The 26,296-nt window shown below is 43.5% G+C and overlaps 1 protein-coding gene across 1 annotated transcript in view; it reads left to right on the plus strand.

Moving 5' to 3' along the window:
• SVEP1 (sushi, von Willebrand factor type A, EGF and pentraxin domain containing 1) overlaps positions 1-26,296 on the plus strand; it is a 313,507-nt gene that overhangs the window by 15,524 nt on the left and 271,687 nt on the right. The window contains exons 3-11 of the mRNA XM_054986548.1: positions 4,882-5,040; positions 7,262-7,441; positions 15,650-15,829; positions 17,786-17,983; positions 19,431-19,549; positions 23,258-23,387; positions 23,830-23,937; positions 25,703-25,834; positions 26,019-26,213. Of these exons, the coding sequence (XP_054842523.1) occupies positions 4,882-5,040; positions 7,262-7,441; positions 15,650-15,829; positions 17,786-17,983; positions 19,431-19,549; positions 23,258-23,387; positions 23,830-23,937; positions 25,703-25,834; positions 26,019-26,213 (1,401 nt within the window). The remainder of the gene's footprint in view (positions 1-4,881; positions 5,041-7,261; positions 7,442-15,649; positions 15,830-17,785; positions 17,984-19,430; positions 19,550-23,257; positions 23,388-23,829; positions 23,938-25,702; positions 25,835-26,018; positions 26,214-26,296) is intronic.

Consider the following 26,296-nt stretch of genomic DNA (forward strand, 5'->3'; position numbering starts at 1 on the left):
ATGTTTGATTTACAGTGGCTATATATCAAATACTTAATTAGATCAGATCACTTACATGTTTTTGTAATACTAGCAGGCTTCCGCCTGATAAATTTTCCATTAACTTCTCTGTTTAAAGAACAGTAAAGACTTTTTGCAGAATCTTATTCAAAAGTTCATAATTTGGGGGGGGGGAAACATTTGAAGATAATTTGTTATCTGCTTACAGTGAATTGAATTGCTTTATTGAATTGTTCCCTTGAAAAACTGTGTCATAAAAACAGAAGATAAAACACTAGGGGTATGCCTTCTTAGAGGGGGTGTTGTATTAGTGTCAGAGATGCTGTATCTTCTTTTTAAAAAATGATAACAAACATATATACAGAACAGTTTTCCCTGCTATTTCTGTTTCCTCTCTCCCGACTTGTTAGGACTTCTGGTTCTTTCCCTCTTTCTTGGACCTGGTTAGGGTTAATATATTAGTATGGGGGGAGGAAGATAGGGGCAAAAATATTTCAGTGGCGGCGGCAAGTTTTATAGCCCTATTCTTGGATATATAGGGTTGCCAACCTCCAGGAAGTAGCTGGAGATCTTCCAGAATTACAACTGATCTCCAGGTAGGGTTGCCGGGTCCCCTCACCCTCCGGGCGGGGCTAGAGGCCTGGCACTCACCTTTGTGGAGTTCTTTGTGCAATGGGCTGTGCAATGGCATCACTTCCGGGAGTGACATTGTGCAAGGCCTCATCCTGCCCCTGGGAGCGCTCCCGCACTTGGCATCAGGCTGATTTTGGACCAGTTGGGGCCAACTCAGACCCATTTGGGACCTAAATTGGCCCGCTGTGAAGCGTAGGAGCACTTGAGGGCTCTCCCGGCAGCGCTTCTGCACTCTGTAGCGGGCTGAATGAGGCCCGTTTGGGATCGAAATTGGCCCACTGCGGAGTGCAGATGCATGATGTGCTGCCCGGGAGCACATCCCGGGAAGTGCATTCCCTCACCTTTCCCCCCAGTGGCCAGTGGGACTGGCAACCCTATCTCCAGGCCACAGAGATCAGTTTCCCTGGAGAAAATGGCTACTTAGGAGGTTGGCCTCTATGGCATTATACCCCGCTGAGGTACCTCCCCTCCCCAAATCCCTCCATCTCCAGGCTCCACCCCCTAAATCTCCAGGATTTTCCCACCCTAGAGCTGGCAGAAGATCTGCAATCAGATGCATTATTTTTTAAAAAAAAAACCCTTTAAAACATGTTCAGGAGGTCAGAATTTTGCTGATCATAGCATCTGTTGTATTTTTCTGGTGGGTCTGAAGGTTTAAGCACAACCTTCAAGCAGTATTCAGACCCACCAGAAAAATACAACAGATGCTACGATCAGCAAAAGACAGTAGAGACCCCCCTCACCTCTGCAGGAGTATACCGCATACCCTGCAGCTGTGGACAAGTTTACATCAGGACCACACAACGTAGCATCCAGACAAGAATACAAGAACATGAAAGACACTGCAGACTTGGCCATCCAGAAAAATCAGCAGTGGCTGAACATAGCCTAACTCAAACAGGACACAGTATCCTATTCCAGGACACTAAAATACTGGACAACACTTCCAACGACTTTGTCAGATTGCACAGGGAAGCCATTGAAATTCATCAGCATAAGCACAATTTCAACAGGAAAGAAGAGACCTTAAGAATGAATAGAGCATGGTTTCCAGTCGTGAAAAACACCAGGCTAACAAAATACTCTATATCTGACAATAGCCCTGCAGAGAAGATTAGCATATCAAGCACCAATCTGTATGCAAAAGAACCTCCTCAGGATACAGTGAAGCCTCCCTCCATTAGCATTCCACACCCTGGGAAATTTACAGGATGACTCAGCCCAATCCCACCTTCCTGAGTAGATATAAATTACCTGCCAACTTCTTTTCCACACTATGACACTGAGAGATCTCTGTCTTTTGGTGCTACACCTCTGAAGATGCCAGTCACAGCTGCTGGCGAAACATCAGGAACTACAATGCCAAGGTCACGGCTATACAGCCCGGAAAATCCACAACAACCATTGTTCTCCGGCCGTGAAATCCTTTGCCAATACATCGATTGTTAGGTTTGTGATTCATCAGATCCCAGGGCCCTACAATGGCCCCTTCATACCCAGAGATGCCAAACTCACAGGGAGACTTCAGCAGGCTGTCCTCCAGCCACCTTCCAAGTTTGGTGACGATTGCAATACGTCTCTTGAAGCAGCAGCAAATCCAGCCCAAAGCTCCCAAATCCACTCTCTTTCACTCCAAATCCCAACAACAGCTCCTCCCTCTCCCTCTGTCTACTGGAACTGAAAGCAGGAGGTACAGAGCCATGCCTTTTATATGAAATGCTCACATAGAGCAGAACAGGGGCTCTCTGGTTGGCAGGCAGACCTGCCTAACAGGGTTTGGAGGGATGAGATTGGTGTTCCCATGGCTACAGAAGGCCCATCTCCCCCCTGCTCATTGCTCTTATAGAACAGAATGGGAGCTTTCAGGTTGGCAGGGAGAGCTGCCTATCAAGGTTATGTGGGCTAAGATTGGGGTTTCCATGGCAACAAAAGGTCTGCAGACATTCCGGGCCAATGTTGTCTAGGGAATCAATGGATTGGTGCCTGCCTGTCTGGCATCACGAAACATTTACAAATCAAACAAATTGGCCCAAAAAGTCATGGATTCTTTGAAAAACGCGGCCCCACGAAACGAATTTTCGCGATACATGAATCGGCCCAATTCATCACGAAATTTGATTCGTTTTCAATTCATGCCCATGTCTACTCTACAGTACTGCTGCTGCTCCTATTGTATTTGCCTTATATTTGGAGTCTCGCGTTTAAAAGTAGTTTTTAAAAAGTCTGAAAGATTTACTTACTGGTTTTCCAAATCTCTTGTGGTTTTTTTCTCAATGTGTAGAAATAATGAGTAGGCTAAAATGTAAATACCCCTGATAAAAAACTGCATTATGATCTGAAAGAACATGGTTTCCTTACCCATCCCAAACAGGGTGACATTGTAGGCAAAGCCTACAATGCGTATAGGTACGCTGCTTTTTGGAAACAACATCAAAATGTAAAGATTGTATTCTGGAAAGCAGCCAGAAAGTGAAACTATTCAGTATGGTCGCTTATTGAACTTGTAGTATGTCTTTGACAAATAGCTTGAAATTTTGTACCTTCCCAAAGACTGCACCCTTAATTGTCAGCTTAACTGTGGTTCTTCATTAGCATAACACAACTTGCCATATCAGATTTTTAGGTTCTCCCCCCACCCCTCCAACTTGGGTCAGGCTTACTGAAGATTAAATGCATGCCTCTTTGTGCAGTCCATAGGCTCTGTGAAACATGGCTAACTTCAAAGCAAAGGAATTACAATGCATTAGTCTGCTGCATCATTTATTAATTTAGAATTGCCTTAAAAATACCATGTCATGTACGGTGTTAGTATTTTTGCTCTCTGGCTTGCTGTTCTTGCTCATTACAAACAGAAAGAGGAAATGTGTGACTGTTTAGTATGGTCCTAGCTTTGTTCCTGAAACCTCCAAGGAAACCAAAAAAGCGTAAGTTATCACAGTGAGACTACCTAAATATACATCTTAAGTTTATAAAAGTAATTATAAAAACTAGTAAAATCAGCTTTCTGGTCCCTTATTGACCCCATTGTGTTTAGGATGAGTTCTTTTGCCTGTCTTGGAAAAGTGAAAATGTGCATTAATAGGCTTCTGAAGATCTATAGCAGCACAAAGCAGATCATGAAATCCTTAATCTGACCAGTTATTAACATCAGGTAGCGAAACATCCAGGCAAGGATTATTTCCCACTTGGTAATGCAGTTACCTGAATAAAACATATTTTTAAATATGTAGTGTTGAGGATGTTAACCTCTTAAATGCATTCTTGTTACATTTTCCTACCTTTTTGTACTGGAACAATTTAATTGTAATTTAAGAGATACTCTGCAAGTTATATGAATAAAACTGAGAACGAGATAAGGGCAGTGGTTTGGGGATGCATCTGGTAAGAAAACTGAGCATACAATATAATGAAGTAGAAGAACATGGTAAACCTGGGCTTGGTATATCCTTTCTCTCTTCCCCTCTTTTTGCTAAGTGGCTGAATGTGATGCCTTCCATGTCGTTTCAGGTAGGTGTTGGTCTGCAGTGGAACACCAGGAGTCCAGTGACACCGTGCAGACCAACAGCATATTCAGAGTTTCTGAAAAGGTATCTGAAAGGTATTTGACTGTTGACAGCTTCTACCCTGGAAATCTTGTTGGTCTGTTGGTTCCTAAGGTGCCACTGAACTCAAATCCTGCTGTTCTACTGCAGATCAACCTAACAACAACAACAATAACATTCAATTTATATACTGCCATTCAGGACAATTTAATGCCACACTCAGAGTGGTTTACAAAGTATGTTATTATTATCCTCAGGACAATCACCCTGTGAGGTGGGTGGGGCTGAGAGAGCTATGAGAGAGCTGTGACTGACCCAAGGCCACCCAGCTGGCTTCAAGAGGAGGAGTAGGGAATCAAACCCAGTTCTCCAGATTAGAGTCCTGCCACTTTTAACCGCTACACCAAACTGGCGCTCAAACATGGCTACCTACCTGAAACTCTCCTTTTGCTAATTAACCCATAAACACAGAAAGCTTTCCGTTTGATAATACACATGTTTGGTGCTTTCCTTTTAAAAACCTGTCACGTCATATGCTGTATTTTTTTTTCTGAAGCGCATCACAGAAACTCATTGCTATGGGTTGTGGATGGAGCATGCAGAGTTCTAGCAGTCAAAACTGGGTGAAACTGGCTGGGCTGTGGCATTCTGACATGTTCCCACTTCATCCTTACTTTTCTTTTATCATATATGTTTTGCTTTGTAGCCTGTCCACCAGGGACCTATAAGCCTGAAGCGTCACCAGGTGGATTAAGTACTTGTGTCTCATGCCCTGATGACAATCATACCTCCCCACCGGGAAGTACCTCCATTGAGGACTGCCTATGCAAGGAAGGCTATCGCTCTAACAGCCAGATTTGTGAAGGTAAGCTGTATTTCCTGAAAAACAAATTAAATAAACATTATTAGTGTCATGATTAATGTTTCTTTGTCGTGGGTCAGATCCTGCAGGGGATCTCTGTGAATGGGAGGTAGGAGGGATTTTGCTGCTTCTCTCTTCCTGCTACAGACCTTAAGCTCTTCCCTAATGCTTTTCTTGGTGACTCTAATTTGACTCTCAAGATTGGAGTCCTGCTGCTCTTAACCACTGCACCAAACTGGGGCCGTTTCCACACTACTCACCTTCTTCTGGAACGCTGCGGAACGTGGCAAAAAAAACATGGAAGATAGCGTCTTCTCGCATGAGTTTTGCACGATGTCGCACAAAACTCGTGCGAGAAGATGCTATCTTCTGCATTTTTTTCGCCATGTTCTGCAGCGTTCCGGAAGAAGGTGAGTAGTGTGGAAATGGCCTGGCTCTCAGTTGGTAGTGCATGTTTTTTAACCTTTTCACACGAACCCCTTCTCCTGTTCTCAGTTGATCCACGCGCTTCTGATTTGCTGCAGTTCATTATTTGAAATGTCTGTAGTGCTTCTGCCGGTGCCACCCTTTTATTTTCCCGCCCGTTTTCTGTGCGTTCATTTCCGTCTTTTTAAACAGATAGCGATTTGTGTTACAGTGCTACAGCAGTGAACAGTGGTATTGTACGTATAGTATGTAGATATCATATTAGTGACCCTATAGCCGTACAGTACTAATGTTAGAATTATTTTTTTAAAAAACTGAGCAGCACCATCAAAAAAAGCAGTGCGTTTGAAATGGCCATAGCAATTCATGTATGGTTTACGTGTGATTCATAAATGGATGTTAATGCTGTTTGAAACCACCATCCCCACATTGCTTTACATGGAGTGAGGACAGAAACGGATAACAACAGTGTTAAAATGGAAATGTGAAAGGGATCTATCAGATATCTCCTGTGCATCTACCATGGAACCTGTGTACATTGTAGAGAATTAATAGTAGGATTACAAATTCATGCAAGAATAACAGATGTAAAAATATGCCATTTTTTATTTCTTTTGGCTTTGCAAGCTTTTCATCCTGCTTTTTTTCTTTGCTGCTTTTCCCATTTTGGGGGGGTTTTCTCACCCCATTTTATGCCATTTATGTTATACACATTTTTACACAGAACATTTATCAATTTTAACATCAATTTTCCTGTTGAATTTCATTGTTTTGGTGGGGGGGGGGAAGACAACGGTGATTTCATCCCCAGCTCAAGAAACTATGAAAGAAACTCCAGTTTTCAAACAGTCAAGAAATTCAATAGCATGTCTTGCTAGGGTGAATTTTCAGTCCGTGTCAGGTTGTTATGGGTATCCCCCAAAAGGGCATCAGTAACAAGGTGCCAGTGTAATAGATGTTTGTGCCGCTGCACCAGTCAAGCCCAGGATGCAGCCGGTACTTCCTTGTGGCTGCAGTTGCAGGGAACAGGAAGAAACAGGCAAGCTGACTTTCAGAGGAAATTTCTGCCATTCGTAACTCTTCCATGATATATACATGCAGGGCTTTTTTTCAGGGGGAACGCAGGGGAGCGGAGTTCCGGAACCTCTTGAAAATGGTCACATGGCTGGTGGCCCCGCCCCCTGATCACCAGACAGAGGGGAGTTAAGATTAACTCCCCTCTGTCTGGAGATCAGGGGGCGGGGCCACCAGCCATGTGACCACTTTCTCTGAGGGCAACCCACTGAGATCCACCACCTCTTTTCCCAGAAAAAAAGCCCTGTATACATGTGTGCCGTAAAGTCGCAACTGACTTATGGCAACCCCTGCTAGGGTTTTCAAGACCAGAGAAAATCAGAGGTAGTTTACCACTGCCTCTCTCTGCAGATCAGAGAGACCCTGATCTTCCTTGGTGATCTCCTATCCAAGTACTAACCAGCACCAATCTTATTTACCTTCCAATATCTGAAAAGAATGGACTATACCATGCCGCCTTCCCACCCAACTCTTCTGTTGAGTAACTATTAATACATTTCCAAGGTCCTTCAGGCTCCCTTGAAACACAATTTGAAAACCAATGCTTTAACATGTCAGCCTGCTGAGGCGGTGTTACTGTTTAAATGATCACTGGGTTTGTAATTATTAGGCCAGCTAGAGCCGATTAATGAACATATCATTTGTATTTTTAAAAAAGCATAGTGTAGCTCAGAATGATGTTCGAAAACTACAATTAAATCCAGACAATTTCTGTTCTAATTAGTGGTCCGCTGTCCTGAGCTGCACCCCCCTGAAAATGGCTATTTTGTCAAGAATGTCTGCAACAATCGCTTCAACTCTGCCTGTGGAATCCGATGTAGAGCAGGATTTGATCTTGTGGGAAGCAGCATACGACTTTGCCAGCCCAATGGCCTGTGGTCTGGTTCAGATGCCACGTGCAGGGGTAGGACGCTTTTACTTTGAGGAAAAAATTGCTTTCCTGTTGCTAAAAAATTTCGTTTGGCCAAGTAATTTAGTTGCTTGATTCAGGGATACTTTAAAACATGATTTCTTCTTTTATTAGTTATTTTGATTTAAAGGAATAATCGAGTGGAATTATTGTCCCGTGTGATGCAGAATGTATATTTTTGAATGTGAAGCGGTAGGAGAATGAAGAAATATTTAGTAGAAAATGCAGAATCATTCACTTTTTGGCTCAACACCCCATTTGCCTATCTCTGATCTTATATATGTATTTCCATAGAGCTGCTGAAAAAATGGAGTTACTTTATAGAAGTTTCACAAATTCTGAATATTACCCAGCAAATTCTGAAATCTGATATGTTTAATTGAACTTGCTTCCATTAAATAATGGGGATTGGGGAATCATGTTCCTATTGCACTCATTCTTCATTTTCTTTAGAATCCTTTCATTCCAAATAACTATTTAATTTCATCAGTTTAAGAACCACTTTGTAATATTTCCTCATGGGAAATCAGGGCGTTTTTTCTGGGAAAACAGGTGGTGGAACTCAGTGGGTTGCCAGCACAGGGGGCAACTCCTGGCGGGAGGTGGTGCCCCTGGTACCACATGCGCATGCGCAAAGTGCGCACATGCTCCCAGGACCACACGATGATGTCACTTTGGGTCATCTGGAACAAGGGGAGAGTTTTTAAAAGTTTATATCACCCTTGGCGAAAATGGTCACATGGCCGGTGGCCCCGCCCCCTGATCTCCAGACAGAGGGGAGTTTAGATCACCCTCTGTGCCGCTCCAGTGGCGCGAAGGGCAATCTAAACTCACCTCTGTCTGGAGATCAGGGGGCAGGGCCCCTGGTTATGTGACCATTTTCAAGAGGTGCCGAAACTCCGTTCCACCGTGTTCCAGCTGAAAAAAAGCCCTGGTGGAAATAATGCATTCACAGCAGTTCCCGGGACCTGTATACTGTGTAGGATTGTTAAATTAAAGATAACAGCTTTTTGATAGTGCTATAGTTCAGTATGGGGCTGGCTGTAGTTTATTGTTTCCAAGAGTGTTCTTCCTTTATTATCCCTGAAGGACTCACCTTTTCTGCTTATTGACTCGAAGGGAAATTGGTTGAAGGTATTTTGATTTTGTTACACAGCTTTACAATCTCAAATTGTAAGGAAGTATTATACAGTATTAAAAATGACAAATGACACTAGGTCATTATCTTCATATTCCATTAGATTCCTTTGAAGACTCTAAAAGGCATCTGTTTTGTTTTGTTTCTTTTCTGTTTTCTGCCAAAGTACAAGTTTCTTAGTAAAGCTATCCTAAACTATAGTATATTTTCTAGGACCTGTTCACCATATATATATATTGAGGCGGGAGATCAAAGGAAGTTTTATGGGCCGTCAGATTAATCCCACAAGCACCCTCATTCCAACTTTATTATCACATACATTTTAAAAGGATAGCAAGGAGGATATTAATGCCTTCAAAATGCTTTTGGTTGTGACATGAAATGTTCGTGTTTTGCTGTGCTTTGCTTCGCCAAAATATTTCACTGAAATGTGATAAACGATGCTTAGAGATGTATGAGCACTGTGGTATTATTCACTCCATGGCTTGCAGCCACATTTCTAATTACCATCAACCAAAAGGGCCGCATGACCCTGTGCACCATTGCAGCAAATGCACACGTGTGATCATATGAGGTGTAATGATATTAAATGTGTAATTGCAGCCATTTTAATTGGGTTGTGTCTCTCCACTATTGCTGAATTTTAGCTAGGCTTTGCATACCTGGACTGAGGGGAAGGCAAGTCAGACTTATGACACAAAAGTATGTGGAAGCTTTTGAGTTAATTAGAACTGTTTTTTTTTCAGGCTGGATGTTTTTTTTAAAAAAAAATTCTTTGCTGTGTTAAAAGTCCCCATCAAGTTGAACTCTAGCATCGAAACGGCAAAGTGCTTAGAACCTCTGAATACAAAAATTGGAAACAGCGCCTCCCACAAAAAAGAGCTACTTAAGTTTGACGAAGGCTGCACAGGTTGGAGGAAGGTTTCAACCTTTGCTTAGTGGAGTAGTAGGATATCCACTCCTCAGTACAGCGTGGTCTACTCTGTCAAAGGCAGCAGACAGATAAGCGGAATCAAACCAGAGACATTTCCTTTATCTATCAACAAACAGAAATCGCTGATCAGAGTAACTAATGCAGTCTCCATCCAGAAGCCAGATTGAAACTGGTCAAGGACAGGAGATTTATCTAGGAAACTTTTAAGTTCTTCTGCCATCATTCTCTCCAGTCACTTTATCCCCAAAGTTCTCATAGGACTAGCCTGCCACAGAGAAGTAAAATATATTGATGGTTTCACTCTTTGTATGTATCAAATTTGCAGCAAAGATAGGAAGTGATTGCAGTTGGGTGTGATCATAGCCCCTGCCTGCTAATTCTGGAACAGAACTTGCAAGACCAGACAAAGTCATTTAAATTCAGGTTTATCTAGCTAAACACATAGGTATAACTGTGAACATACATTTGCAACAGAGTTCAATTAAGCAACTCATTCTTGCTTACAAAAACTTTGTGGTGAGCTAAGTCCAACTTCTTCTCCACCCCACCAAAGTGCTGTATTTTTCTAGTTAACTCTCATTCAAAGGAATTCAGTTCCAACAAATTGGACAATACAGAGCAGAACCACAAGTGACAAAAGGCACAGGTTGGACACTTGTCAGCTTCCCTCAAGTTTTGGCGGGAAATGTAGGCAGCTTGGCGGAATGTTGGAGAAGTGACAGTTGAAAAGTCCATTGGACAGCAGTCAGAGAGCCAAGCTGCGAGACCAGGATGCCTACATTTCCCATCAAAACTTGAGGGAAGCTGACAAGTGTCCAACCTGTGCCTTTTGTCACTTGTGGTTCTGCTCACTGTGACCAGACTGCAGTGTGCAGCTTGAAAGACACGGCCATAGCCATATAACACTGAACCATGTCCTTTGCCAATTAATTTTTCACATACAATGATTTTCAGTTACAAGGTGGTAAGAGCCTAGAACATCTACACACACACACATTCATTGACTTCATCCCTGCTTGGCTAAACTGCCTAGTTCTTGGGGTATACTCCCTTGGGTGCATATATAGGGAGTCAAAAGAGAGAAAACTAAATGGTGATGCTGAATTACAACATTGATATTATGAGGACAGTGATAAGCTGTTAGTTCTAATTTGGGCTGTACTACATAGATCTTTAAAAAAATCAAATCATATACTATTGAGGATTTGCTACAAAGAGACACACAACATGGCTAAATAAGTTGGGAAGAAAGTTTCCTGACCATCAAGGATGCTCCCTATGCAAAAAAGGCAAGGGAGGTGAGAGTAGGAAAGCCCCTTCCGCCTAAGTTCTTGGGTGCCGAAGGGGAGATCCTTTAGGTATAGTGACTATTTATTTATTGAAATAGTTACACCACACTTTCCTTTTAACTCAGATCTGAAGCCTTCTTTCAAACTTTCTCCTTCTTTTAAACTTTCTCTCTCCTGCAACCCCAGACAGCATATGGCCTGAGAATTCATGGAGGTGACCAGAAAACATGGCTCCACCTCAGGGCTCCGTTCAGGGTTACAGCTGAGCTCACATGCTCTTGTTGGGGTCAGGAGCTACTGCGTTCAAGCTGATCAGGATTGCTTTCCATGGCCTCTGAGAGATAGAGCGGAACTACAAGTGACAAAAGGCACAGATTGGACACTTGTCAGCTTCCCTCAAGTTTTGATGTAGGCATCTTGGTCATGCAGCTTGGCTCTCTGACTGCTGTCCAATGGACTTTTCAACTGTCACTTGTCCAACATTCCGCCAAGCTGCCTACATTTCCCATCAAAACTTGAGGGAAGCTGACAAGTGTCCAACCTGTGCCTTTTGTCACTTGTAGTTCCGCTCTCAGGGCCAAGCTAATGACACTTGAACGGCAAGTGGATTGAGTGAAGCGCAAGTGAACAGAGAGAAATACACTTGCCGTTCAAGTGTCATTCGTCACTTGTAGCTTCGCCCTCAGTTAGCCAAAGGGGCTAATTTCTAAGTATAATTTGGGATAACCTGGTGTACAGGGAAATAATCAGAGAGATGGGGTACTTACTGGGGTGAAGGAGAGGTGACTTTTACTCTTCTTAAAGATAGTAGAGAGAGAGAGAGATACAGGAAGGAGTAAGACCAGGGCATTCCTTACCAAAGCTGGTTAGGCCTCCACTAGAGTCATACTAAAAAATTTCTACTATTATAACTATCAAAGTTATTATTATACTCTTATTAAACTTATCAAAGGATCATTCATGACCCATCATAAATGTGCAAGTAATTCTGAGTAAAAACACACACTATAAAATCACACAGAGAAAATCTTTTAGCAAAAAGTCTGGTTGAGGAAGCAAGTAAAACTTGCCAGAATTCAGAGTAGAGAGTTTTTTTCAAAACCCCTGGGATTGGTGCAGAGACAGCATTACAAAACTGAAGGCATAACACTGACCCAATCCTCTGGTGGCAATTTTGGGAACAATGGGAAGATTTGAATCGGGGACATCAGCTGTCACAGACCACTTAACATCCAGATCCATTAACAGTCAGTAATTGCATTCCACGTACAAAATAATACAGGGTGATGAGTCTGTGGCCATTTCCACACACATTGAATAATGCACTTTCAATGCGCTTTAGCAATCCTTTGGAAGTGGATTTTTTGTTCCACACATGGAAAAGCAGTTCCAAATGTTCACTAAAGAGTATTGAAAGTGGATTATCCAACATGTGTGGAAGCAGCCTTTGTCTTCCAGCCTGGTGGGCTTGATTTCATTAGTCCTGCTTGGCCCCTTGCCCTCTCCAGCTTCTCCTGCAAAAAAGGCTTTTTCTTCAAAAGTTGTCACTGCTGCAAAATTATTGCTGTTGCTGGCAGTATCATTGCTGCAAGAAATGCTCCCCGGGTTCTGTGCCTGCCTCTCATTCAGGCCAGGACTCCCAGGAGTGGGCGTGTGCAAGTGAAAATGGGGCAGCGGGGTGGGGGTGGGGGGCGGGATGAAGGTCTCATGATCATCCTTAAGTCTATCAAAGATGTTTGTGTCCTGGCACTGATGCCCTAAAATACAAGTGCAAGCATTCCAAAAACTTTCCTCTTTTCTTATGAAGATGTAACTCAGAAGTAAGAAAGACTGCCAAAGTAAGCATTGCTATCATAAAAATTGAATAAAATGCTTCCAGGAAGGCATACTCTATGGAGTTTATTTAGTAAATTGTCTAGGGTTTTCTTTTTTAAATCAGATGAGCCTAGTGGGGGAGTGGAGAAGGTCAGCATTCTGGAACGAACAGTGAGACATTCCTGATCGGCAGATGTTAAAGAGAATGTTTGGGTCAAATGTTTGATTTTTTTTCTTTTTTCCCTTTTGCTCAATCACTTTAAAGCTCTGTTAGCAAACCTTTATATACTATATTCCCGGCATTAGAAGAAACTGTTGCTGCTGCAGTTTTTGTGTTGAAAAGATATGAAACTCTGTATGTGCACAGCTATTTAATTAATAGCTGTGCACACATTGATTAGTTTAATAGTTGTTCTCTCAACAGGCTTCCAGAACATTTGAATTTCTCAGGATGACTACAGTTGCACACTTGTGGTTTTCCCAATTACTATGGCAGTTGCTCAACAAAAGCAAACATTCTTAGCTAAGTGTTGCCAGGTGCCCTTACCCTCCCGATTGCGGGGGGAGGAGCAGCACGCACACGCTCCTGGCATGGTGCGATGATGTCACTTCTGGGAGTGACATCATCGTGCAGGCACTAGGAGTGCTCCCAGGCTCTGTGATAGGCCGATTTGCGCCCTCCCCTCAATAGGCCTCATCAGGCCAGCATGAAGCCTAGGAGCACTTCCAGAGCCTCCACAATGACGTCACTCCTGGGAGTGATGTCATTGCACCACACCAGGAGTGCTCCCCAGGAGGCCCATTCCTGCACCTTTTCCTCTGCCCGCCAGGTGAGTGGTGGCAGGGGAGGAGGCTGGGAGCAGGGGATCCCCTGCCCCCACCGTGGGACCAGCAACCCTATTCTTAGCCTTGAGTTGTATTTAAGAGATGGCTTGTTCTTTGCCTCTTAGGATCTGTTGATCCTGATCTGTAGATTCTGCCTGGGGCAAGACAGGCAAATGGCTTTTGGTTTCTTCTCACTCTCTGATAGCAAAGAAAGGAACTGAAGGCCTAACAGAGTCCTTTACAGTAGCTTGCCTGGTCATCTTAACCTGGAATGATGAAAGGACTCTGGTACCCTGGAATGAATATAAAACATGAAATGGAATTCTAAATATTATGGTGATTTTCCAGAAACACTTAAAATGTAAGGCAGAGAATTAAGAATGGGAAAGAATAAAAGAGTGGAAGAAGATGGGTGGGATTTTGTTCCCTGACCCAGGGTATTATAAGGGAGAAGGTATGCTTGTGAAAGAATTTTGAAAGTAGGACTTTTGTCCTGTTTGGCTGTCTGAGATTCCCAGGCAAATAATAGCTTAGGCAGATTGAGAGAGATAAGAACTTCGGCAACACAGGGCTGTTGCTGTTTTACCTGGAAGATAAATACGTACTCATGATTCCAGGTTCCAAGAGAAACCTGGTTTTTTTCCCTTGCTTAGGTTCACTTTTCATTCAAGGTTTGGGAGGAGACAAAAAAAGTGGGCTTGAATTACAGAAGTTTCTGTCCTAAAACTTACACAGTAGATTATTCATATAAACAAGCCAAGTTGTAGGGTGTAGGACAGGGATCCCCAACCTTTCTGAGCTTTTGGGCACATTTGGAATTCTGATACAGTATGTTGGGCACAGCCACAAAATGGCTTGCCACAAAATGGCTGCTGCAAGAGGCGGAACCAGCCACAAAATGGCTCCTACAGCTTACTTTGGATTGCACAATGAAGAGCTTTGTGCAGTGGAAGCAGTTTCTGCCAAAGCCATGTTTTTAAACATTTGCACAGCCAATCAGTACTCCAATGGCCAATCAGAAACCATGCTTTGCAAAAGCCACACCTGGCCCCACTCACTTTCACCAGGAAAGGTGTCGGCAGGCACAATTGTGCCCATGGGCAGCACGTTGGGGCCCCCTGGTGTAGGAGAAAGCAAAAAGAAATAGTAGGGGAAAAGGAAAAAACACACACACACATGCGCACACCCAATCAGCTCCCTGCTCCCAGTATGAATAAAAACCATCTGTTGAGTTATTCCAAGGGATTTTTGTTGGGTCCAACTCCACTTTGTTTAATAATCCCTTTGCTGATTTTGCTAGTCCTGGATACCCATTTAAGACAACAGTTCTTGAGGTACTGCTGGTCATGTACTCTCTGACCCTTAAGATGAAAGTTTTCAAACTTTAAAGTGGGACCCATTTGTACAGGTTGTTGTGACTTTTAGGACCCACTTCTAAACTTACTGTTTTTCAAGATTCACTTTCAGAGCAAGTCCACAGTACTTTTCTCTTCCCCAACGTAAAAGCCCCTTCCATACACCCTTAAAGGGACAGACCACTCACGGAACACTGGCGGCTTTTCCCCTTGACGCCAGACATCGCTATTTTCAAAACGTTTTGCAGGCTGTTTGGCTTCTGTTTTCTCAGTGCCTTTTCTGGGAGTGCCTTTTCCTGCAGTCCCCAAAAAGGCACCGAAAAACTGGAAAACAAACAGTCTGCAATTGTTTTGAAAACGGAGACATTTGGAGTCAAGGGGAAAAGCTACTGTCATTTGGGGAGTGTGCCGTCCCTTTAAGGACGTGTGGAAAGGGCCAAAGACTCTAACTTCCATTGACATTGAACAAGGTTATATTTTATTTTTTCTTGTTTACTAATAACTGAGCACCTGGCTGAATTTCGTGGTCATTTTTAACATTATAGGGAAGCAAACACCATCAAACCTCCCAAAGCCTCCTCTTCCAATTCGCCCTTCTCCATCCTAGCCTCGGCACTGCCTAAGAGCAAATCACATCCCTCTTTTGAGTCCAGGACTGCAGTTTGAGAGCCGGCTCCATATGATATATGAAATGCTGCCGTCAAAATTTGAAGATACTTTGGAAAGTCTTGGCCCTTGTTACATATTTGCGTATTATGTTTAGATTGGGAAAGAAATAAAGATTTGTCAGTGCTGTATCCAGCTGATATCTGCTACAAGCGTTAACATTTGTTTACACCTCTGCAGTTCGTACATGTCCAAAGCTCCATCCCCCTCAAAATGGGCACATTAATTGCTCAGTAAGTGAGATCTCATATAAGACTGTGTGTTTTGTGACCTGCGATGAAGGCTATGAACTAGAAGGAAACTCCAAACTCATCTGTCAAGGCAACTCTCAGTGGGATGGAAAGGAACCAAAGTGTGTGGGTATGCATTTTTTGTTACATTCCATTGTCCTACAATCATCATCGAAGTCTGTGGCTTAAATAAGGTCATCACTAAACTTCAGTAGTGTCAGTTCAAACAAACATCTAAATATAAATGAAAGTCAACTCAACTGTTAATACACGCGTAATGTTATATAGTTATAATTGCGCTTGTTTCAACAAGCTTGCAGTTTTTTCTTCTGACTTTATTTTTGTGCTTTTCCCCACAGCTTTAAAAAAACTTGATTTAATGGCATAGATGTGGGAAGAATACGGCTTGTTGCCTTCATCATAGCTGTACAATGCACAGGTTTCTTCTAGGGTTGCCAGCTTCAGGTGATGGTTGGAAATCTCCCAGAATTACAACTGCTCAGACGATAGAGATAATTCCCCTGGAAAAAAGGGCTCCTTTGGAGGGTCAACCTGCTGAAGTCCCTCCCCTCCTAAACCCCACCTTCCCCAGGCTCTGTCTTCAAAATCTCCAGGAATTTTACAACCTGGAGCTGGCAGCTCCAGTTTCTTGACAGTAGCCTTACAGTTGTTACAGTTTTAATGCTCAAAGGTGAAGTTGTACTACCTGCAGTCCTCTCAATATGTGCAATGCATGTATTGTCCCAGCTTTGATATGCGCAAGTATAACCTCTTTTTTGTATGGATTCTATGGGGCTAATTTAGGAACCAAAACGTGCAAACCCACATGTAAGTAAAGAACATTTCTGTACACCAAAATGTTTAACTGTCAGAACAATACAGTTATTTTTTTTTAACCAAACTCATAGGCACAACAACAACAACAAAAACCCAGAAACTTGCAGCCAACAATGTCTTTAAGTTCATTCAAGTAACTGGCTGTTACTGAAACCACTCAGGGTAATCAAGGTCCAACTTTCCGGATCCCACCAAGTGCTAGAGTCCTTTGCTACAGTCCTCTTGATCAGGGCCAGATTGACGGGGAGGGGCGCAGGGGGGGTAGCCTGGCCCCAGCGCCGCCAAAGAGGGGGTGCCAGGCACAGCTGCCAGCTGCTGGGAGTAGGCTGGAGCTGGCAGTGGCAGCACGAGTGGCTGAGTGCACAGCAAGCCAGCCGCCCCATCGGCGGGGGCAGACGAATGGCTTGGGCAAACTCCCAGCCCTCTGCTCAGCCACACGCGCTGCCGCTGCCAGCTCCGCAGTGCGCCATACACCAGGATGGCCGGATTGCCACATGGGTGGCCTGCCTCCAGGCTCCTGCGTGATAATGTCATGGAAGCGTGTGCGCACTATGTGCATGCACGGGGGGGATGCTGGACTTGGGTTGCCCTGGGCACTGGCAACCCTAGATCTGGCCCTGTTCTTGATTATGGAACACCCAGGCTTCTGTCTCCAGCTTGGGAGTTACAGCCTTGCAAGAATAGTATGATTCCAGTAATAATACCAAACTAAATATAACACGCACGTACCACTTCAGTTCACTATTGTTCACATGCAGCATGTTTCTGATTACCTTATTCATGTTGATAAGAGCATATAATATGTTATCAAGCTCTCCAGCAACCAGCCTCTTCCTCAGCTGCCAGGCTGCAGATACTGACTCTGCCCTATGGGGCTAAACCAATGGGATATGGGGGTTACACAAGCTTTTACCCTGAAGTAGCCTAGGTTTCCAATCAGGTGTATTGAAGCTGAAAAATGTATCTTTTGCCAAATTAACACAAAACAATGCAAGTTGTGAGGACCACAGGTTGCATGACCTTCCCTTATTTGAGCACCAGAATCATGATTTATTGAAAAGGCTCCTGTGAGTTCACTCCTGTGAAGCGGGGAAGAAGATAAAAGGGAGAGCTGATGCAGAACAGCTCAGGAACCAACCCAGTTTCATGGCTTCCCTTTCCTATTGAATGTAAAACAATATTCATGCTATTTCTGATAAATATATATTCTGTTTGTACACAGTGACTTACCTGTACTTCCATCCCCTAGAACTGCAGTGCCCTGCCTTCCAGAAACCAAAAGATGTGATTGTTCACCCAGATGTTTGTGGACTTGGGCCTTCGAAATATGGGACTCTGTGTAGGTTCAGTTGCCCCCATGGATTCATTTTAACCGGAGTCAGAGAAGAACTGAGATGTCTAAACAGCAGGAAGTGGAGTGAGGATGTGCAGAAGGCTTTTTGTAAAGGTATGGAGGTTGATGACAATTTTCTTTTTCTAAAAAGGGAGAACCACGAGAAGAGACTGATGGGTAAGGAATAACTAAACTTTGAGACTGTAAAGCAACAGCAAACCACCTCTGCTGTTCTCTTGCCTAGAACGCCTCATGGTTGAGGTTGCCATGACTCGGTTGCAACTCGATGACATATCATTCTTCTTGAGACTGGAAGAAACCACTGACTGCATCAGTGCTGGCAAATGGATATTTATAATCTGAAACTAAATTTGGGGATGTGGAAATAAGGAATAACTTGTTTGACATAACCTACTTGGTTATTTAAGGAGGAAAGAACTAAAATAATGAAAGTTTCAACTAGCAAAAGTAAAGCTCCACCTTCTGTTTCAATAATAATATTGACAGCAATCCCAAAAGTACTTTCTTGAGAGTAAGGTCTACTGGGTAAAATGGGACTTGTGTCCAAACAGACCTGGGCCGTTACCAGACAGCCCCCCGCCTCGCGAAACGTTGCGCGTTGTCGTGCGTCGTTGCGCAGAAAACGCGAAATATCGTGTTTTCTCGCGCAAGTTTTGCGCGACGTCGCGCAAAACTTGCGCGAGAAAATGCGATATTTCGCGTTTTCTGCGCGACGACGCGCAACGTTTTGCGAGGCGGGGGGCCGTCTGGAAACGGCCTTGTTTAGGATTAAATCCATTGTCAGCAGAAAGACTGGCTATATTATACTACCGATTTTTGCAGAGTTGGCTGGTTTTTTTTAACTTGTGCATTGTTTTTATCTTGTTGATTGACTGTTTTTTGTGTATCTTTGTTGCTTTGTTAGCTACCTTGAATCTGAAGAGATAAGGGAGAATATAAATCTTTTAAATAAATAAAGTGAACTTAAGATGGTGGATTTCTGTAGCTCTGCTCAATTTAATTGCTGTTGCGGAAAAGTGATTGATTTTCCTTTTACCCGGCACCAGGGAAGAGGGCGGAGCCGCCTTATAAAGGCTCCAGGCTCCGCCCCCCTGGTCAAAGCCCTGGATGGGAGGGAGCCTGCCTCCGTTCATCCAATGGGGGCTGCAAAAAAGACTCCCTGCTGAACGCTGCAAGCAGCTGCAGGGTGAGTCTGCTTAGCAGCTGTTGAGTAGATTTTAACTCATGAACACATGGGAAATATTAAATTATATATAGGCATATCTTTCATTATCTCATAAATCAGAGAGAATATGGGCACATTTTTGTACTGTTTCATTAAATGAAATATGTGGTTCTGAATGTCAGAAACCTCTGTTCAGAGTTCAGACACATGTGAGTTATGGATAGTTTTACACACTTCAAAATAAAGGCATTATTCCATTTGGATGAAAGGAATATGTTGTTGTTTCAGAAAGCAATAGCATCTTTGAACTTTGCTTGGGATATCATTGTAAACATTCATCCTAAACTGGCTTATTACATTTATTTTCTGGTGCAGACATTGAAATACCAAAGATTAGTTGCCCTGATGACATTGAAACTGCTACTCTTGAACACCAGAATTCTGCAAATATTAGCTGGGAAGTTCCATCTGCCAATGACAATTCTGGAGAGGAGGTAAGCAAAAATAATTGTTTTTTTTTAATTTGATGCAAACTCTTTTTAGGCAGATTAATGACCATGATGGTTAGCTCACATGAAGCACCTCATCTTTGTTCTGTTGGTGGGGGGAGGCTGTATTGCCTGGCTGGCTAAATGTTCATTGGGTCTGGATTGCAAATGTAACCTGTTTTGTTCAAGGGCAATATCAAATAAATAGATTTATCTAATTTAAGAACTGGGAGAGTTCATGTCTATGACAGTGTGATCCCACCTTGTGACACTTGCATTTATAAAAGATTACAATGAACAAACTTGGGCGAAAAAATCTTATTTGAAACAATACAATAATAAAGCATATATAACAACAATCATGTAACAAAACGGGCCTGTTTTACTCAAGCAGACCCAGGTCTCAGTCTTTCTGACTCCTGTATGGTGGTCAGTCCCTTGAATTGCAGCAACTTGTACCTGTGCTCTGCATTGAGGTGCCTTCTGTTCTTCACAGGAGTCCTATAACATTAATACAGAGTTCATAGAAGGAGTGCTTCTGAGGAGACAGTGCTTCTCCCTGCAGTTTCAGGCCCTCCAGTCTCTCAGGGGAAATTGTGCCTTTTTCCCTTATAAGGAATACCCAACTCTTTATCTCCCTCTAGTGGGCAAGGGTCACTTGGTCATGGCTGACCTCCACCATCTATCTGGCCTAACAGGAAAATCCTCTTTCAAAAGAAGTGGAAGTAGGGTAAACTTCATCGCTTGTCAGCCTAAATTCTGGTCTTGCCCATTTTGCTTCCCTGCTTGACTCTGAATGCCTTGGATTTATGCTGTCTCACGGTGGTGCCTGGGAACTGTAATTCAGTCCCCTCAGTTCTGAACATGTTCCAGTATGATGAGTACATTGACTGCACGTATGCACGTATGCAGAAGCAGCACATACACTCTAACATAGAACCGAATTAGACAAGACGCTTGACACGTGGAGGACATATGTCAGTTTCCCGCAAGTTTCCACAGGAAGTGTAGTGAGGCATCTCGTCTAGTCCACTCAGCTCCCTCTGATCGCTGCTGGCGTGCTAGGCTCCCTCTCACCGCTGCCAGCACAGTCAGCTCCCTCTGGCTGCTAAGTGCATTTAGGGGAGCAAGGGGAGCACGCTGGCGGCAGCAAGAGGGAGCCAAGTGTGCTGGTGGCAGTCAGAGAGATCTGAGTCTACTGGAAGTCAGAGGGATCTGAGCCTACTGGAAGCAGTGAGAGGGAGCCAAGCACACTGGCGACGGTCAAAAGGAGCCGAGCACGCTGGCAGTGGCAAGAGGGAGCGTGCTCCTTTTGCTTCCCTAAATGCATTCGGCAGCCAGAGGGAGCTGAACCTCTTGCCTCTGCCACTGCCAGCCAGAGGGAGCTGAGCCTCTTGCCTCTGCCACTGCCTCTGCCTCTTGCCACTGCCAGCGCACTCAGCTTAGCTCCTTCTGACTGCCGTCAGCCCACTCAGCTTCCTCTCACTGCTTTCAGCGCATTCCCTTTGCTCCCCTAAATGCACTTGGCAATTAGTGGAAGCTGAGCCCACCAGCATTGGCGAGAAGGAGCCGAGTTGAGATGCCTAAGAACCTCTGCCAGGGAGAAGAGGGATTCTCTCCCTCTTCTCCCTGGCAGAGATTCTTTCTCTCACTTCCTGTGGAAACTTGCAGGAAACTGATACATCGTCCATGTGTCAGGCATTGCATCTAGTTCGGCTTATAGTTAATTTTACATGGGGCATGGTACCCCCAAAGCATTTATAATGGAAGCAAGCCTGGAAACTGTTATTGTGGATCGGGTAGAACTACCTGGCCAGCCACCATGCTGAATGCCACTATTACACATTTTAAGCTCCAGTCTGGGAAATTCCTGGAGTTTTGGAGGTGGTTCCTGTGGAGGGGGAATTTAAGGAAGGATTTCACCTAAATAAAATATAAGGTATACCATAGAGTCTGCCCTCTGAAGCTGCTGTTTTCTCCAGGGGAACTGATCTCTATAGTCTGGAGAGCAGTTATAATTCTGGGAGAACTGTAGGCCGTACCTAGAGGTTGAGAACCTTGACAATTGCAAAACTGCTCAGTTTTGTGCCGTTTCTTTTGAATTGCAAGCAGATTGGTGTTGGCAATCATATGAGGTGTTGTTGACCCTAAACAAGCACTGAGAACAGGGTTGATATGAATGTCGATCATATTTGCACAGCCTTCCTGTTAGGTTTATGGTGGGATATTTTTGATGGAGATTTTGTAAGCTACTTTGGAAAGTTTTTTGTGGAGAGCATGAGATGCAAGTTTTAAAAATAATTAAATACATAACATAAATACAAAACATTGTTGTTGATGTTGTTTTAATTGATCTTACCAAACTCATGCATTTAGCTGCTCCTACGAATAATCTTAATTAAGTTGTGCATTGGCAGAGTAATGAACAGATGGAAGAACTTGAGAATACTTTTCTTTTGTTGAAAAAGGCTTTCTGCTCAAGGAAGTAGCTCTTCAGTGTGCAGCATCATTTTTTCCCATGCACAGCTAGCTTCCATGCATATGGGGCAGAGCAGTGGACTTGCTCCATGTGCAAATTATCTTATGAGAACGGTGACTAAAAGAAGCTGTATAACTAAGTATCTAGTTCAGTAAATGTAAAAGTCCAGAGTTTACGGAGGAATAAAAGTTGTGACTTCTATTGAAAAGAAAAGAAGTCAAAATTAAACTTAGCTTTTAAGTGAAGAAAAATCCTGGAATTCTCAGACAGGTAAATATATCAATAACACCTTGAAGGGTTAAGTATCTAAAATGTAAATGAATGGAAGAAAGATGCATTCATTTTCACATGTAACTACACGCCTTCACATTTATACCTTGCCTTTCCATTGGGCCAGACCTCTTTCTTCATTAAAATAGTGCATATTAATTCAGCCAAATAGTCTGAATATTTGTGAGTAGGGCTGTGCTATTCGGGTTTTGCTTCAGGTAAAGTTACCTGAAGTGGACCTGATTCGGCAAGCCTCGGCATTCCCGAAGTGGGGCCAGCATGCTGGCCCCGCTTCGGGGATGCCGAAGCTAAGCTTACCGAAGTGATTCGGGTCACTTCAGTAAGCTTTGGGGCTTGTTTAAAGGGTCCACCGCTGCTTGCAAGCAGCAGCAGGGCCTTTTAAACATCAACCCCCCACCTCCCCCCCACCTACCTTGCGGTGGCTCAGGACTGGCTCCTCTTCCGTTGCCATGCCGCTGCCCAAGCCTGCGGGGTGGTGGGGAAGGCCGGAGCCTCCTCCTCCGGCCCTTCCTGCCCCTCAAATGGCCCGCCGCCCAGCTGATAACGCTCCCACCGCCAGTTAAGTGGGTGGGGGTTGGTGGGGTCTCCCCAGGGTTGGGTGGGGGTGGAGGGGTTGCCCCAGGGAGGGTGGGAGGTGGTGGTGGGCAGTTCCCCCCCTCACTTCAGTATACTCCGAATCTTCACGGAGCACACCAAAGCGATTCCCAAAACCCGAATCCGAAGTGGCTTGCCGCTTCGGGTTTAGGTGTATCCCGAAGCAGGAATACCGAATCTCCCCACCCATGCACAGCCCTATTTGTGAGGTGTTGGCTGGCTTCCAGGTCCTTAGATATTTCTTTTAGCTATCCAAAGGGATTTTGACAACGTGATCCTGTCATGTAGTGTCAGACTTGCTCCTGAATTTAGTGCCCTTCATGTATCTGAAAAGTTTGTTTTTGTTTCAGGTCTCAGTTCAGGTTACTCCAGCATTTACACCACCTTACCTTTTCCCAATCGGAGAAGTTGGCATCACATATACAGCAACAGACAAATCTGGAAACCAGGCAAGCTGTACTTTCAGCGTCAAAGTTATTGGTGAGCTAAGTTATTGCTACAGAGAAGTTATAGCTGTTCCAAACAAAGCCTTTATCACCTCAATTTTGATGACCAAAAGACAGTATAATTTTTTTTAAAAAGGGGTTAGCAATACTTCAAAAGATTCTCAGGTTTGTACTTTGGTGAGTCCCTGAGAGAAACAAACCCACTGTTGTGGGATTGTTTTTTAGTGCAGTGCTATCATAAATTGTAGTGCTGGCTCTTTTAATTTTGTTTTTATTAGATTCTTAAATATGATGTTAAAGTATCCATTATGCCTTTATGGGCGTGAAATAGTTTGCATTTCTTCTTTTCACAATTCTCAAGTCCACAAGGGGTTTTATCTTAAAATTTTCATGTCATCCCTAAATTTGACTTTACTTGCTTGTTTAAATATGCTGCCTTGTAATGAAATTTCCTATTGTTTCTTCAAATTATTTAGACCTAGAACCCCCAGTAATTGATAAATGCAGATCTCCACCTCCAGTTCAGGTAGCTGAGAAGAATTACAGAGTAACGTGGGATGAGCCACAGTTTTCTGATAATTCAGGTGAGTTACTTTGACTGGAAATCAACAAAAAGAGGGGAAAAGTCCCAAGAGATAATTAATATTTAGACTCCTGGGGTAGTTTTGATTATGCTTTGATTAACTAGTATACATTTCCTAGAAAAAACTGTCATATTATAAACATTAAGTAAGCTAGGATATGATTTTACTACATAGGAATTGATGTGGAATAAATGCAGACCTTTAGCCTGTAATTCTTGCCCTTTAAAGTATGAATTAGAATAGAAACATGAGGATATTACAATTAAATAGCAGGGCATTTGTTATTAAAACAACACTGACAATGTCTTTTAAAAAGATAAAAAATAAATATAAGTTACAATTTAAAAAAATAATTTAAAATAGTAAAAATCAAATAACATTGTAAAGTAGCAACTGACATAAAAATAGAACTAGTAAAACAGTAGTAATTAAAACTGTAAAATATGTGTCACCTCCCCCCCCCCACACACACACACATTTAGAATAGATTGAACAAATCATCAAAAGCCTCTGGGACAGAATAATTTTTAACAGCTTCCAGAAGATTAACTGTACAATCCTAAGAGCACTTTCCTGGAAGTAAGCACCACTGAATAAATTGGGACTTACTTCTGTGTAGACCTGATTAGATTGATTCCTAAATGTGAGTGAGCAGGAAAGGTTCATCGAACAGGGAGTACGGGAGGCACTACTTAAAACACCTTGCTGTTTGTCACCTATGTGCTAAGTCAGACTACGTTCCAGCTAATGACCACACCAGACACTTGCTTGGGTTAGAAATGGCCACAACTTTATTGATTACAGCTGAATGGAGCATTGGCCTGGCATCTGGGCACGGATCCCCGCTGGCATCGTAGGCCTGGCTGCCGACCGATGCATCACCCGCCAGCCTCCCGCTGGCACCTCGGCACCCGTTGTTCCGTCGCCGTCCCTGTCTGGCGACCTTCTCTTCCAGATCCGTCGGGGTGGGCAGACCCGAAGGCCCACCCACCCTAATGGGATCCGGTCCAATGCCTCAAAAACCGCCAACCCATAAAGTTGTGACAGTGCTCCCCCCCCCCATAGTCTTGTCTCCGCGGAGGGTGGGAGGGTGACCAGCTGCTCTGGCAGATGCCCTGGCGAAAATGGCGCTGACCATGCGGCCAGGTCAGCGCGGGGTGGAGACTCCTCCTACTACCAGTCCCGCCTCCACTCCGTCTTTGCCCTCGGTGCCAACCCCAGCTTGCTGTTGAAACGTCAGCGTCCTTTGCATTCATCAACCTCATCTCCTGCCTTCATATGTAAATTGCCTCCAAGTCACTTCATCTACCACTTGTTGTTCTTGTGAACAAAAAAGCAATAAAAGGATTGAATATATCCTGTCAAAACTGGAGCGCATAGAGAGCTTATTCTAGAAAATAGTTGAATAGCCACAGACGTCTTTGGGAATTGAATGAAAGAGTATGACTCTGGTTTGTGGAGCAGTTTGCGGCACAAACCAGAGTCACGACGGGAAATCGCGCCAGGAAGATGCTGTCATTCCAGGAGTTTTGCAAGATTTTGTGCGGCCAGTAAGACATCTGAAAAACGGCCATGGTCAATAGATGGCAATCTTGGGGGGACATTTAGTGAAACCCTCTCATGAAAAGCCCACCTAGCCATAACAAAAGCCTCAGTTTTGAAAACCCCTGGGGCCATCTTTAAACATTACACCTCCTTACGCCAGAACAAAAGAATAGAAATGCCATTTGCCTCACTACTTTTGTTTGTTTTGTTTGTTTTCTAGGAGTGGTCTTAATGGTAACTAAAAGTCACTCGCCTGGAGACCTCTTTCCCAAAGGAGAGACAGTGGTCCAGTATACTGCCACAGATTCATCAGGCAATAACAGAACATGTGAGATCCACATAGTCATCAGAGGTTTGTTTTTGTCTTGCTTGTATTTAAAATGATTTGTATTGAAGGGTAGCAGAGAGTTGGCTGTTACCGTCTATGCAGGAAGAAAGCAATATTTTTGGAAGCCTAATATTTTATTACATCTCTGCCTTACTTATTTTGAAGCTCCATCTCGATCTTACTCCAATATTTTATTTCCCTTTCTCAGGTTCTCCTTGTGAAGTTCCCTTTACTCCAGTGAATGGTGATTTTATATGCAGAGAAGATGAGAGAGGTGTTAACTGCACGTTACATTGCATGGACGGATATGACTTCTCTGCAGGGTCCGAGGAAAACTATTATTGTGCCTATGCAGACGGCCTCTGGAATCCACCTTATTCTACTGAATGGCCTGACTGTTCTTGTAAGATGTATTAATTATGTGGTTTTCCAAGTACTGAGTATGTTCTTTGTCTGCTCAGCAACACAGGCAATCCAAAAACTGGG

Source organism: Eublepharis macularius, chromosome 8, assembly GCF_028583425.1.
Source record: "Eublepharis macularius isolate TG4126 chromosome 8, MPM_Emac_v1.0, whole genome shotgun sequence".
In the NCBI taxonomy this organism is placed as follows: domain Eukaryota; kingdom Metazoa; phylum Chordata; class Lepidosauria; order Squamata; family Eublepharidae; genus Eublepharis; species Eublepharis macularius.